At 35.2% G+C, this 15826-nt stretch overlaps 3 protein-coding genes and 1 long non-coding RNA gene across 9 annotated transcripts; 1 reads left to right on the top strand and 3 right to left on the bottom strand.

Annotated features, from left to right (window-relative positions):
• Positions 1 to 2263: 2263 nt before the first annotated feature.
• On the bottom strand, positions 2264 to 3624 carry LOC130505572 (uncharacterized). Of its 6 annotated transcripts, none has more exons than XR_008941734.1 (5): positions 3395 to 3622; positions 3220 to 3267; positions 3077 to 3144; positions 2628 to 2981; positions 2264 to 2537 (listed from the first exon to the last, which is right to left on the bottom strand). It is a non-coding gene; the product is annotated as an uncharacterized LOC130505572 (long non-coding RNA). The 6 variants fall into 6 exon arrangements; XR_008941736.1 differs by having other exon boundaries at positions 3077 to 3109; positions 3395 to 3621; XR_008941733.1 differs by having other exon boundaries at positions 3077 to 3267; positions 3395 to 3623.
• Positions 3625 to 4143: 519 nt separating this feature from the next.
• On the bottom strand, positions 4144 to 6700 carry LOC108808984 (amino acid permease 4). The gene is made up of 6 exons (XM_018581093.2): positions 6496 to 6700; positions 6323 to 6383; positions 6005 to 6238; positions 5811 to 5904; positions 5499 to 5713; positions 4144 to 5145 (listed from the first exon to the last, which is right to left on the bottom strand). Exons 1-6 carry the CDS (start codon positions 6652 to 6654, stop codon positions 4349 to 4351), a joined length of 1560 nt encoding a protein of 519 aa, XP_018436595.2. The 5' UTR covers positions 6655 to 6700; the 3' UTR covers positions 4144 to 4348.
• A 4201-nt stretch (positions 6701 to 10901) lies between these two features.
• Positions 10902 to 13365, top strand: LOC130505574 (uncharacterized). Its single transcript, XM_057000176.1, has 3 exons — positions 10902 to 11870; positions 11956 to 12828; positions 12901 to 13365. The coding sequence occupies exons 1-3, from the start codon at positions 10902 to 10904 to the stop codon at positions 13363 to 13365; spliced, it is 2307 nt and encodes a 768-aa protein (XP_056856156.1).
• A 197-nt stretch (positions 13366 to 13562) lies between these two features.
• Positions 13563 to 15249, bottom strand: LOC130505573 (uncharacterized). The gene is made up of 5 exons (XM_057000175.1): positions 15175 to 15249; positions 14968 to 15087; positions 14638 to 14895; positions 14252 to 14563; positions 13563 to 14183 (listed from the first exon to the last, which is right to left on the bottom strand). The coding sequence occupies exons 1-5, from the start codon at positions 15247 to 15249 to the stop codon at positions 13821 to 13823; spliced, it is 1128 nt and encodes a 375-aa protein (XP_056856155.1). The 3' UTR covers positions 13563 to 13820.
• Positions 15250 to 15826: the final 577 nt, after the last annotated feature.

Raw genomic sequence — 15826 nt, 5'->3', positions numbered from 1 at the left:
CATTTGTTTATTTTTTAACTCAATGTGACAATGCAGACGCAGCTGAGGAGATAACTAAATACACTTATCTTTGCGTTATATTTTACAAATTTTGGGTAGCTTTCTAGCCTTTTTTTAGGCACACTTACGTACACACATGCATGTTTCACGTTCCATGTTCTATACACTTACGTACACACATGGATGTTCTAAGCAATCCGGAAGTTAAATCTAACAATATTCTTTTTTGGACCAAAGTCCAGAGATTGTATGTAATTATCCGTTAAACCTACTTGTCTATATAATATTCTAGTATTAGTGGATCGTTGAACATTTTCTATTTGTGGTGATTCTGTTCAAAGCAAAACCATCCAAATTTCTCTTTTGAGTGTTTCTCTTTATGTGTCGGGTTTACTTTCTCAGTTATTCGAAATTGACATGTCACTTAGATTCGATGCCATGTTACTACCTTCTTTTGTTAGTTCCATGTCACATCTTGTAAACTTTCTGAAAGATTCTTCGTGTCTCCTCCACGAATTTCCATTCCCATTCCCACATTCCCACATTTTATTGCTTTCTTTTATTTCTCACTAGGATAAACCCGCCCAACGGGCGGGCGGATATATAAATAATAAAATATAATTAATTTTTAAATGTTTAATTTATTTTAACCAAAAAGTAGCATTTACTTTCATAATTTTTCAAAACAATTTTAACTATTTATTTTAATATTCATTTTATAAATTATATGATTGGATACTTATTATAAAATTTCAAAATATGTATTGATAATTTCTTTTATTTTTTTGGTAAAATTCCACATAATTTCTTTGTAATGTTTGTGTGCAAGATTTTTTTCCGTATGATCATAAGGTCCGTTGTCTAGATTGAGTGTTTATGTAATTGTTTTTATTAAGTGTAGGCGTGTGGGTGTGATGTTTTTTTTGTTGTCGTCCAAAGTTAGAAACAAAGTTACAAACTATTGGGTATGAAAATAGATATCCGAGGGTATGAGATGAGGAGCGTGTGTGTTGCGTTCATTATAAGCTGAAGGTAAAATAGTTTGTTTTGTTTATTACGGAAGTAGAAACACATCTCAGAGAGTATGAGTAACATATTGTGCTTAAAATATGAAAATAAAATTTATCACTCGTTTGTAATAATAGCATATGTCACTTTGCTCATGTGGTTCTATAGTTTGTCAGGTAACATTTAATCCTGGTGATTCTAGCTTCATGAAGTGATTTCTTAATGCGTTTTCAGGTAAATTTTCGATTTGGTTTTGTTTTGTTTTCATTCAAGAGTCTCCATAGTGTTTGACCAACCTCAGACTCTCCTATGCATAATACTATTATATTGTATAGTTAAATTTCATATAACTTTTTTTTTGAAAAGATAAACTTCATTGTTATAAAAACCTTCGGCAGATATACATATTTAGATGAGCTAGCCCCACCTCGATGTTGTTTTTGTAAAAAATACTGAGGTTGTCAAAAATTTCTAATCCAAGATCTCTGATTTAATTGAGATTTATGAGGTGATAAAAATAGATATTAACCCGCTTTCAAGATGTTGCAATCCAGTTCATCGAATTGTGTTTATTCTTTTATACTTAAGACGCAAGGAACCTCATGTACGCAAAAAAAATGTATTCAAGAGATTGTCCCCGTTTGCGACAAACACATGTAACCTAATATACTTTCTGTTAGTGTTGTGAGTTCAACAAAAAGATTCCAAAACTCTTAACATAAATTTATAGGAGGTAAAGTTGGAGGGGTTAGACGCTTCTTGACATTGTTAAACCTCTATATTTGAATATAACATTAATGTTCCTGATCTGTCTTTTTATGTAAGCAGAGCCTTCAATCTCTTCATCCCAATTCGATCAGCTAGAGGCTGTACATGGAGGGCTTGTTGCAGCTTGTGTCTGGCAAGTTGCAGGAAACAGAAGACTCACTACACACCTTCCCTTTCCAGCTTCTTACTCACACACAACAGACACTCCACATACTTTCTACCTCTTGTGAAGAAAGAAAAGGACAGTTTCTCTGTCTCCTGACTCGTCACAGCATTGTCTAGCACAGTCCCAAGGTTTACAAATGCTTCTCGATTCTTTAGACGACAACATGACTTTTGCGTCCCAAATAATTCTACTAACAGCATCTTGTCCATCAGTTCTTCTCGCTTCAACTTGTCCATCAGTTCTTCTCGCTTCAAACCGGTTAACTTGGACATTGCAGTGATAAGTGCAATAATAAGAATAAAAATATAATATGGAATCAGATATTAGCATTCTTCTCTCTTTGCTTACTATATACAGAAAGAAGTAAATACATTTGTTCATAGATTTTACAATGATTTTGATCTGAGTTAAATTTAAAGAACATATTAGAATAGAAGGGAAAGAACAAACATAGAAGTAAAGTGGAGAAGAAGTTATCCACAACGTCCCATAGTTTTGCCTATAAAAATAACAGAATCATTCCAAGCAACTGTGTTAAAAGCTAAATCACGAAGTACTCTTGAATGGCTCTCCAACATAGCTTTTATAACATCCTCTGAACACAACATCAATAATATTATTCTGGTTAGTGTTTAGTACTTATGACAATCAAAATTAAATACTTTGGTTTCTTCGGTTTGTTTACCTTATTTACAGAATCTAGCATATATCAAATGATGTCTGAGACAATCCTAGGCAACAACGTTTCAAACAATAGAGCAGATGTAACAATAAACCTTTGGAAGAGTTCCATGTAAGACACTAAGGATATGTATAAGAACAGTTGCGAGGAGACATAAACACCACAATTTTTCAGCTTCTAGCTCTCCAAGCTTGACCTGAAAAAGGGAAAGGAGGAAAGGGGATAACGAAATGGGAAGCAATGGCTGTCCAAGAAATTAAAAATAAAAGTAAGCATATGGGTTCCCTCAACATCATCCAAATCCATATCAACTTCTTTGTTTAGGAACTCTTTGGGAGAAACTCAAATCTTTGCCATCTGGTCTTGAAGAAACGCACATTTCACTCCATATTGCCATATCTCCACTTTTTTATTCTGAAAGTACATAACATCTGAAAGAGATATGAACTTACCTGAGCAGCGTACATCCTTTGAAATGGGCTCTTCTAAAAATCAAAATAGGAATTCACAAAGATTGTTCCTGGTTAGGAAGCTCAAGTCAGATCGCAACTGAAAATAAAAATTCAAAGACAAACTTCAAACAGAAACCAATTACATATCTGGTAGAGGGATGATAAAATGGAAAGGGAGAGCCTTCCAGAATCTGATGAGACGCAGACAAATACATAAATAAATGGAATCAATATCAACAAACAAAAGCGAAATCGAAAACATCTCGCATAAACTAATTTCGAAGATTGAATTGATGAGTTTCACGGTAGATGGCGTACCTATTTATACTCGACGATTCAGAGAGAAGGAGTAAAGAGGGATGCATTCATTGATGTGTGAGGAGTAAGTCGAAAGAGTTAGGAAGAGAGGATGAGCTCAGGATGAGAAAGACACATATTTATACAGAAATCACGACTCGCCGTTTCAGTTAGCGAAAGGAAGTTCAGACGCTTCGTCGCCACCGTAGGGGAGACGACCTCAAATCCTTCGATCGAGCTGAGTTCACCCCATGTAACCGGGCCGGACAGAGAAATTAAATACACAGCCCAACACGTAACAAACGACTAAAGCCCATCCCGTTTGTGGTTTAACAAAATGATGCGTTTCACTTAAGCTGACGTGGCGGATGCAGAGAACATGAGTTTCCAAGCTGGTATCCTATGTGGCGCAAGGAGGAGAGATTAAACTGTCTTTTATATATATAGATATGAAGACGCCAAGAAAGTGCTAGAGTTTTTATTTTCGCCGGCATATATGTTCTATTCAATATCAAGTATAATTTATTCTAATACAAGTTTAGAAAAATAGTACTTTTCACTTTTAAAATACAACCGGCATATAAATAATAGTTATCATGTGTATTTGTATGTATGCTCAAAATTTTAAATATATAATTCAAGTTTAAAATTTGTATTATTTATTTGATAGATAAATATTTGTTATTTATAAAGTTTCATCAATTTAAAATTTGTAATCCATATGTATTATGGTTTAACAAAAAAAAAATTAAATTTATTTTAAAAAGAACTTCCAGTAAACAACACATCGATTATAAATTCACAATACATGATGAATACTATGAATCACAGCAAGATAAAATCATAGGAAAATGAAGAAGCTTTATTCATATTTCGTCAAATGAAATATTATCAATTTTAGCCATTGAAATTTTGTATATCGTTTTGTTTCTTTCCTCCAACGCCTTCAATTTTCTTCATCATCATGATTTTTGTTTAATAAGTAGTCTTGAAAGGTTTGTAAACCTTAAGGTCAAGCATCACTCCGGCGACTGATCCAACTCCGGCGACCACCGTAATCACTAAACAACCACCGCTCAACATTTTCAAACAAACCCACTTCATACTCCATCTCTCAACTTTCCTCTGTTTTATATACATCTCAACCGGAAAATAAACCGTCAAAGGCCAAAACCCTAACGCTCCCAAGATCCCCACGACGTCGTTAAAGAACGGCATAAGCATCGATATCACTGTGGTCAAAACCACAAAACAAGACCGGAACACTGCTCTGAAAACGTTGACCTTATACGGTGCCCTAACTCCAGGGATCCTGATTTCATATTCCTTGCTTACCAAGTCACTATCAGGAAACCTAGCCGCGGCTTGTTTATCCACAAACGCGAAGATGGGCTGAGCAAAGACTTGGTAAGCTCCTACAAGGTGGATAACAATTGCGACGTTGGCCACGTCTAGGAGCCAAAAAGGGTTGTAGAAACCGAAACCGGTTAAGAGGTTTCCAGGTGCTGCGTCACCAAAAGCAGCGTAGCCCATGCAACCACATAGCATGTAAAACGTCGTCGTGACGGCTATGCTTATTCTTGTGGCTTGCTTCATCGTTTTTGATTCAGCTGGTGGAGATCTGACAGTGTCTTGAATCTCGATTAGGACAACAGAGTACGAATAAGCAAAGGCAATGTCTCCAAGGGCTTGGAATGTTCTCCATATCTTCTGTGCCTGAGTTACTGTTCCTATGCTTATTCCAGTGAGACTTCCCTTGAATACTCCATTTGCTGAAACCCATAAGAGTTAGTCAAGAACACTCTATTTTATTTGTCTAAAAATCTTTTTAAAGTTACTCATTCAGTTTCACAAAGAATATAGATTTAAAAATTAAATTTTGTAAAACAATTTAAGTTTCTTAATTTTTGTTAAAACGTTGTTAATTTTTTAAAAAATTAAATTTTTGGTAAAAGGGTTTTGTTTTGTTTTACAAACAAAGGTTAACATTTTTAATATAAATTTTAAATAAAATTCTATTTTTATATTAAGTGGAGACAGAAACATATTAATAAAATATAATTTGTAATTTGTGTGAAAAGTGTTAAAATGACACTTTTGATACACACAGTATTTTTGTATGTACCTGCAACCTGTATGATTCCGAGAGCTAAACCTATCGCAGAATATGTGAAGGACATGATGGCAGCTACTAAGGAGAGCCACCAAATCTGGTCAAAATCTTTGATCTGAGAGAGCAAGATCTCTGTAACACCAAACATGATCATGTAGGGGTTGCTTGACATGTGACATGGGTTCTTCCCTCCGCTCTCGTGAAAGCAGTTCGATCTCTTAATCGCCCTGAAAGTTACAACCAACATATATAACCAACTTTCAAAGGTTTTGTCTCTTTATTTTGTAGCTAAAGAAGCTGCTTTATGGAGAAAGAAAGACTCACATCATGCTTATAGATGCTGCGATTGTGTACCCGATTGTGATACCAAAAAGATTCAAGAACTGAATCAGACCACAAATCTTGAACCTAAACCCACCTGTCAAAACACACAGAGAGAGAGAGAGAGAGTTAATCAGTACATCGAACCGGACAGTCTAAAGCATAACAAAATCAGTGAACCGATGGTTATATAGTACCGAGGATTGACTGGACAGCATCCATGTAAGTATAGTTTCTCTTTCCGGAGACAGGATCTCCGGTTCTGTAGCAGTCACTGAGAAGAGTCGATGAGAAGTAAGTGACAAAAGAGAACAAGAACATCACTGCAGGACCAGCGATCCAACCGAGTTGACCTATGGCCCATGCCAACGATAGAACACCAGATCCTATTACAGCTGTTATAATATGAGCACTCGCGGTCCAAACCGTCCCTAAAAACAAGAAAGATGAAAGTTTCAGTTTACGATCGTCCTAAACTTGAGTCATCCATTTCATAAGTTTTAGTATAACTTTACCTGATCTTTTAAGTCGACCATCGTCATCGAAACATTTGAAAGCTGGCCGAGAAACATCCATCTGGTGTTTAGTAGACATCAAATTTATGCGGAGTTACTATTAGTTCAAAATACTGTTATAACGGTATTTGGCGGTAAAAAAAATAATATATATATAGAGAGAGAGTGTGTACCTCTTTTTGTTGAGCCTTTGAGATAGAAACAAAAGATATGCACAAACTAAATTCGAAGAAACGAAATAAAAGGAAATGGGCAAAGAAAGAAATGCAAATGAAATGGGTGGTGAGAGCAATATTACTGCTGCTGCATGTTGATTGTTTTGGGGTCATCATCTTATATAAGCCATCATAAGTGGAGAGGAGAATCTTCTCTAATTTCTTGGAAAACAATAATTGTCATTTACAGGTAAGATGTATGAAATTCGACCAAATAAAGCTTTTGCACATTTATATAATTATATCTTATATGATATGCAAATTACTATTAGGGTATCCACCATATCCACTATATATTAAATGAGATGCATTGTCATTTAATACGTTCACATTACGTTTGCCACGTGGCAATTTCACAGCGATTTGAGAACAAATACGCTTACGTGTCACGTGCAGAGAGATCTCAGCCAAACTCTACATAAATGCATTCACATTATATATTATTTTACGTTTGTTTCAATATAAAACTCACATGCACGGTTCTACGGGTTATACAAAGTTTTACATAGAACAATAATTTACAAAAAATCATTATTGTCTATGCTTATTTTATTTTTACTTGATTTATTTTAATAGAATAATATTTTACATGTGTTATTTTGAAAAAAACAAAGTCTTTTACTGTTACGGTATCCCCTATATATTATTTGAGAATCATTTAAAAATATGAACATTAATTTTGTAAGAATTAAAATTTAAAATCATGCAATTAATTTATCAATATCTGAATTATTCGAAGGTTCCACTAAAAATTTATACTAATATTAATGAAGAAAATAATGTCTTAGTGTTAAATGATGATTTGTTTATGTTCTTATAAATTATATTTTTGTAACTAAAAGTCTAAAACAATACTAGAAAAATCTATTTGATTGAATTAAACAAACACAAATAAAACCAAAATAAAACGAACCAAACACAAACCAAACTAAATTAAAACTGAATCGAACACAATCCAAATCAAAATAAAACCGAATATAAATCAAACCAAACTAATTTGTATTGACTTTGGTTAAAGGTCTCTTAGATTTTAATAAACCAAATCGAACCTAAACCTGTATTTTTTTTTAACAAAATCTAAACATGTAGTTAAACCGACATGTTTATCCCTAATAAAATCGAGATATTGCTGATTTGACATAATTTATCAATATTATATATTTTAAATATTTATCATAAAACTCACCCTACGCAAGCCGTATGTCTTATCCTATTATATTATATAATATACATTTAAAAAAATATTTGATACTATATATTATATATGTTTGCGATTCTTATAATAAAAATATATGATAATGATCTAAATAATTCCTGAATAAAATATATATTTATGGGTAGATGAGTACTCAAGTATTCCTATAAGAGAGTATGTACATATACATGAATCTCAGGATGCTATAACTTTTAAGGCAAATGGATTACCAGTACTAAAGACGTGGAAATGGAATAAGGAACATGACAAAAACTGCCCATAATGCTCACCATACATGATACATTTTACATACTGCAAAGACATCGCATGTGTAGGACAATATGGATAAAAAAACTTTCCAAAAGTACATATAATTTCCTTATCCTATATTCCTATATAGTCTCATGGTATATTAACGTGTACTCTTCTTCTCAAATGTTTTCATTCTTCTCTCATTCATTGCAAATTTGCAATAGACCATCCTACTAAGTAATCTTTATATATGTGATCCTAAACTTGGAATGGGTCAATCGATTTCTCATCCTAGGTGTTATGTACAGCCAATTATTATGTCTTTGAATTGGTATGTATTCAGTTACGATTATTATATAACATGAATGAGTACTTACATAAACATCACAAGAGAATAATATATTTACTTTTTCGTCTATATAAATATTTCAACTTGAGAGATTTTTAAGAGTTAATTATTTCCTCTATTCTTTAGTGAAAGATAAGTTAAAAAGTAAAGAGAATCGAACGCTGGTGTTTATGCCTCCATACCTTTGGGTTCGATTCAATCTCTCATACTAATTAACAATTAACAAAACTCATTCCTAGTTCACATGCTTCCTAGCCTAGGCTATATGAATAAGTGGATATTTATTTCTAGACATATGTCAAATTTAGATTTTTATTTTATTCTTTATTGAAATCTAAAATCGACAATTAACTTATCCTACTTTTAGTGCAGTTCTATGAGTTCAAGTTACGAAAAACTTAATTGTGAATTTAAGACTAGAGCAAAATATATTAGTGGTGTAAACGAACAAAAAAAGCGGAAATGCATGCATGATCAGAAGAGAATCGAATTTGTCATGCAACTATGCTAGTGCTATCATCTACCAGCATTTTAAAAAAAAAATCTTGAAGAGTATCTTTGAACACTTTCAAAATCCTTTTGAATTCCAAGATTCCTTTTTAACCTATTTTTATATTCCCGCAAACTTTACACACTCAAATCTCTAATACTATAAACAGTACAAGTTACGCCAAAGTTTTTTTTTTTACTAAAATTTGGTGCAGTTACCTCAAAGTTGTCTGAAAAAAAAAATCACATCAAGCCCACAGAACCTGATTAATCTTTCATCTTCGATAACTTTTATTATTCATGACTTTGAAAGCGCGTTCATTACTTATCACAATATCACATCCTTATTATTTTTAATCTTCGAACTACTGAAAGTCTGATACGTAATGCTAGAATTTTCATGGATTAGGTAGGTGAAAAGTAAAGTGATCTAAGGATAAGTGAGCAGAAACGAAAGATAAGATTATTTACAGGTAGATATTTTGAACAAAAATCAAATGGTGATAGTCTAGTGGTAACTTTTTGGGATTTGGTGTGTATCCACGTTAGTTATGGATTCGATTCTTCCTCGAAATTAAGTTATCACTATTTGACAGTTTGATTTTGGGTTTTTGCCCCAAATAATTTATATGGTGAGTCATAATAAACGATCGATTCAACTTAACTCGGACGGATAATGTGGTACGCTTTTGGAATAATCCACTATGTAGCATTAAGTGCGCTTCTCTCGGACCAACCAGATAAGCCGATAGAGTTTATAAAATAATATATATATATATATATAGAGCAAAAATAGAAATGATCATGATCTAGACCTGTCACAAAACTGTATAATTAGGATCGGTAATAATTAGCGTCCATCTTGCGAGTCTTGCCTCAAACGTATGTCTTTCCGTTTCTTAGGTCATACCATGATTCTTTGCCAGGCAAATACGCTGAAGCATGTATTGTTCCCTAAGGAAGTATGTGACTGGGGTTTGATCATTTCTTCTAAGATGATTCATAAAGTCAAGAGACAACAAGAAGACGAAAGTAGAAACCAGTAGGCACCTTAGTGTAATAAACTCCTTGCACCAATAGGCCATTATTAAGCACCGACTTGGTACCACCGAACTAGTAACTTGTCACCCTGGGAGGATATCTTTGTATATAATATAGGGAAGTTTACTAAAATGAGTCAAATTAATTAAGTAATTACTAGAATAATGCAAAAAGTTTGAAATTACTAAACTATTTTTGTTCCCCAAAATGTCCTTTTTTACAGTTGTGACGAAAAATATATATTACAAAAATGCCATTTAAATTTTGGACAAATTTCCGACGGCAGATTTATTTTGCAAATAAAAAAATCTATCGTGGAACAAATCTGTTAACGAAATCTGTTGTTGAATTTAAATTTGCCGTGTATTTGGTAGCAGACTTTTGAATCACAGCAGATTTGTTTGAGGTGGTAGATTTTTATGTCCGACTTAATGTCGTCAACAGATTTATATGTCTTAGTCTGTCGAATGAAGCGGCCGATTTGTTTAGATTGCCAGTTTTATATCGTATCAATTAGATTTTTAAGGCCGATTTAAAATTAGGTATAACCGACTTTTAATGGTTGATAGACATAATTTTTTATGACAGATATGTTTATCCGATTTAAAAATTGTAGTCGACGTTTGTATTCACTTGGTGGCAGATGTGTTGAAATTGTCATCTTTGATGGCAGACTTTCGAATCAAATTTTAATTACCAGATTAAGACACAATTATTGTGGCAGATTTATCCACTCGAATTTCTGGTTATGTTCACAAAACTTCGGTTTAATTTAAATTGGTTCAGGTTTAATTTTGGTTTAAATTAATTTTGAAATTTGGTTTAAATCAATTTGTTCTTGGTTAACTTAATTTAAACCTCCGGTTAAAACAATTTTAAAATTTGGTTTATGTTTAGAATCATATTACGCCACGTTTTTCCAATTAGGTTAACATTCTTTGTCGTCTTCTTCCTGTTAACTGTCGTTCATAAATTTTTGGTCCACTTTCATGGTGATCTGCAACTGCCTTTTTTTAACCAATATTGATTAGAGAATAAATGGAACGCTTGATTATTGTTTCTGGGAAGTGGAAAGTTGAGAAAAACAAGTGGCTATTTGAAGTAGATAATCATCGAGGTAGCATAATAGGTTCTGCCAATGAAGACACCCGATTTGAAGATTTCGTGAAAAACATATTTGAGGATTATGAAGTTGATTTTGCTGAAAACGACTTGGAACTGAGGTACCTTTTTCCGAAGCAGAATCTACACAATCAAAGCATCAATACACCACCTGTGAAAATAGGAAACGATAGGCAGTTTCATTCATTCTTGGATCTTTGCAAAGTTGAGAACGTTCGGCTATGTGTAGAGTTTAAAGTGAAAAAAAATGTTGGGGTAGGAGCTGCCGAAGATCAGAAACAACCCATACAAGGAGATGACTTGTTCTGTGAAGACGAAGAGGATACAGACGAAGATGGTGATCGGTTCGATTACTGCGACGATTCTGATGGAGCAACATCTGATGATGAAAACTTTACTACATATGGGCTTCCACGAGACCATGTACAAGAGGTTAATGGATCTTTTACAAAGATGATTTATGAAAGAAAGATAGCAGAAAGAGAGTCTCCAATGAGTATGTCTGATTTGCGCTCATTCAAATTTGACGTGGGACAGAATTATGACTCAAAAGACGCATTGGAGAGACGTCTGAAGATATGTTCAGTTGTTCACAAGTTTGATTTTGATGTCATTGCATCAACACGCACACTACTTTTTGTAAAATGTTGGCTAAAAGGATGTACATGGAAACTAAGAGCTACGCCAATAGGTAACTCTTTCAAGTTTACAGTCCGAGTATATGTAGATGAACATACATGCTCCATAACAGAACGCTCATCTCGTTCCCGACAAGCTACTCCTGAGATTCTTGGACTCTTGTACAAAGATTATATTGGTGCGGTTGAGCCATCTGTTTTGCCAAGTCATGTTTCTACTGCTTTGAACATGAGCTTCGGAATCAAGGTTGAATAAACTTGTGCATCAAATATACTTTATTCTCCAGCCTTTACATCCTTTTAAATGTGTTACTGTTTATTGTTTGTTGCAGATGGATTACTGGAAATCTCATCGTACACTTTTAGTTGCTAGAGATCTCGTAATGGGTTCTTTAGAGAGTGGATATGAGCAATTACCTACTTACCTGCACATGATCAGAATATCAAATCCAGGGACTTTAACTCGACTGGAAGTTGATACAAACAACAGATTTAAGTATTTATTTCTTGCATTTGGCGCTAGCATTTCTGGCTTTCCATTTATGAGGAAGGTTGTGGTGGTTGATGGAACGTTTTTGCAAGGAAAATACAAAGGAACGCTTCTGATTGCAACATCACAGGATGGTAATTTTCAAATCTTTCCAGTTGCGTTTGCTGTGGTTGACACAGAGAATGATGAATCATGGACATGGTTTTTCCGCCAACTCAGCCGTGTGATCCCTGATGATGAAGGGTTGGCGTTAATCTCTGACAGGCACAAGTCAATAGAGAAAGCTATTGCAGTGGTGTATCCCTTGGCAAGCAGGGGAATTTGCACGTACCACTTATATAAAAACATCTTGTTGAGATACAGATGGCGTGATTTGTTTGGATTGGTAAAAAAAGCCGCCAACTCTTTTAGGTTAACTGACTTTCAAGCAACCTTCGAGACAATCAAAGAGTTAAACCCAGCTTTGCATGCATATCTGGAACGTGCTGATGTACGTAAGTGGGCACGAGCTCATTTTAGAGGTGATAGATATAACCTCCTTACAAGTAACATAGCTGAATCCATAAACAGAGCTTTGTCCGGTGCTAGAAGCTTGCCTATTGTTCACCTTCTAGAGTCAATCAGATTAATGATGACACGCTGGTTTGCAACAAGAAAACATGATGCTGAGTTGATGAAAACCTCGCTTACTCGTGGTGTAGAGAAGGTGTTGGAGGTAATATATTTTGAATCATGTTATGTGTTTCATTAGACTATTTTCTAATATACTAAGCTTTAACATTTGCAGGGACGGATACCTATTGCTAATATACTAAAGGTTCAAGCAATAGACATTCATCAGTCACAAGTGACTGGAGTCTCATCTTTACATGTTGTAAATCTGACTCAGAAGACATGTTCTTGCCGTAGATTTGATTTGGAGAAGCTACCATGTGCTCATGCTATAGCTGCTGCGGAAGCTAGAAAGATATCATGTATATCACTTTGTCAGCATTACTATCGGAAGCAAAACTTGTACAATGCTTATTACACTGCTGTTATGCCCAAAGATGATACTGCTCCAATTCCAGAAAAGATTGCAAAGATGATATGTTTACCACCTGAGGTCCGCCAACCACCGGGGAGACCAAAAAAATCAAGACATAAATCTGTTTTGGAGAAAGTTGCAATTAAGAAGCGGCCACGGAAAGAACACACATGTCGAAATTGTAACCAGGCGGGTCATAATTCTACAACATGTCCTCTTAAGTGATGAGTTTTCGATTTACTTTGAGACTTTGGTCATCATATTTCATTTACTTTGTTGCTACATGGTCATTAAATTTCGTTTATTTTGTTACTTTGTTTAGAAGACTGGTCACTACATTATGGTTCATTTAGTTTGTGTTATAGTTTACATGTCATTTAGTTTGTCTGTCCAAAATTTGTAATGAGCCTAGAAAAAAGTGAAAGAGACGAGCCAGAATAACGTAGCTAAACCATCAGCGTTAAATAGCATCCAAATTACACATCCGAAAGCAAATACCATCCAAGTAACAACCATTCAAAAACAATAAAAAACCTACAGTTATACATCCCAGGAAGAGAAAACCAAACAAACAGGCTACACGTTATACTTCCTAATCCTCCATAGCCACCTCGTCAAAAATCTCCGCAGCCATCTTCAATCGCATTGCTTGTATGATCTGATCACTTAAGCCTTCAAACTTATACCCCACAGCTAGACATTCTAAGTTTCACTGTCGAATTCCCTACATATGGCGGCATTTGAGTCTTTGTAAGCTGGGTTCTTCTTTTGCGTGTAGGCTCCTCCAAACTGGAAGCAATTGCTTCCAACGCAAGTCTACACTTCACACTTTTCTGCCATTTTAGATGACTCTCCCAACCCTCTGAGGAAACGGATTGGTCATTTAGATGTGGGATAGCAAATGGTTTCTCTATCTTCACTTTTTTCAATGGCACTTCATCTATCTTCACTGCCATCATCTTCTTATTCTTCTTCTCTTTTTTTACAACACGTTGTATTGGTAAACCATCAACTGAGCTTTTTTTTGTCTGAACCATCCATGACTGTCAAGTATAAAAAAACGAGTTAGTATTTTGTACATAATAAACAGCAGATGAGAGTGTAAACATACCATTGTGTTGCTACAAGCCTCGTCTTCATCGTGCGCTTTGGAGTTGCCGGCATCGGATGGAATTTTTTCATTATCCTTCCCTTTAAGAACATTTATTTCTTCCTGCAATATGGCCATCTTGTTCTTCAACTCAGTCTCAAATAAACCCATTCTAGCTTCCATCTGAGCTTGTACAGAAGCTTCCAATGTCTTAGAAACCCTTTCGGCTACACTAACATCCATGGTTTCTAGTCTTCCACTCAAGTTGTTAACAGCCTCCAGCAACTTTTGTATTGTGATATTGATGGTGGGCATATCATTATGAGATTCTTCCTGCAAAACTCAGAAACCAAAACAGTTTAGATACTAAAACAAAACGAAAATGTTCAATAACACTTGATACATACCATTTCTGAAGCAGTTTCTTTCCTCTTCTTTCGTTTTGTGGAGGGGCTCTCATCCACTCTATCGGGAACACTAGGTGCAGTGACATGAGTTTTTCTCTTCAGGGGATTGGTAGGTGGCACTACCTCCCAAAACTTGTCGTTTAGCTGATCATTGAGGATGTCAACTATCATGTTATCCAACTCCTCAGGGGGTTCATCTTCACCCCATTTCGGATATCTGTCCTCCATTGCTTTTACAATCATATGCCTTACACGAATCTGCATTGTAAAGTATAACAGATACTTAGTAAAAAAAAATTAGAAAGAGAATTGTCAAGAAAATAATCGCACCTTCTGATATTTTTTCTTCTCTTGTGCACAGAAGTTAAGGAAGTTGATACGCTGACGAGAACCATGCCATGACAGAAGTGGATCCTCAGCTTCCTCTATCCGATTGCCATATAAACTCTCCTAAACCTGGCACAGATTCGTATATCCAATTAGCAAAGCATGAACGCAACCATGTAGTGTGTAGCTCTTCCCAACTTCGTATGTCACCATTTTAATGGAATCCACAAGGCTGGTAAATCCTACACGACCCCATGGATAGCGCTGGAAAGCTGCTGGATCCATCACCCTTTTCGCCAAATCCAGAGGTATTCTACTATTGCTTGAAATGCCAAATATCCCAATGCATAGTAGACACAACAAGCCAACCATTACACGCTCCTCTCTAGGCCAGTTTCCGATGACCGAAAAAAAGGGCTTGAAGTTCATTAAACTTGGGTCCTTCAGAAATTGGAACTTTCATCTTCAACCAAAAGTCTTCATGAGCCACATCCCACTGTTCTTCCGTGTCATAGGGATCACAATTCAGCCTTGTAATATCTTCAAACTCATACAAAGAGAACCTCATTGGCTGGTCTACTATCAAAGACCAAACTTCATTGACTGCTCTGAATCGCCAATTGATTCGCAAGAAAGTAATGAACATGTTTTGCAGACCAAGTGATCCAACTCCTTCAGCTTGATAATCACCCCTACAGCTGATTCTCTCAACTCGTCCCAAACGTCTTTCCCTACATTCTCTTTCAGCGTTTGTAAGTTGCCTAGAAAACAATTGTGGTTCATGCTCCTATTTTGAGCAGGCGTTTACCAATCGGGGTAAAGCCGAGGAGGATATTCCTGTTATCCGAAGATGAGGCCATTC

The sequence above is a fragment of the Raphanus sativus genome, unplaced genomic scaffold (genome assembly GCF_000801105.2).
Source record: "Raphanus sativus cultivar WK10039 unplaced genomic scaffold, ASM80110v3 Scaffold2388, whole genome shotgun sequence".
Classification (NCBI taxonomy): Eukaryota; Viridiplantae; Streptophyta; class Magnoliopsida; order Brassicales; family Brassicaceae; genus Raphanus; species Raphanus sativus.
This window is presented reverse-complemented; position numbering and strand designations above follow the sequence as displayed.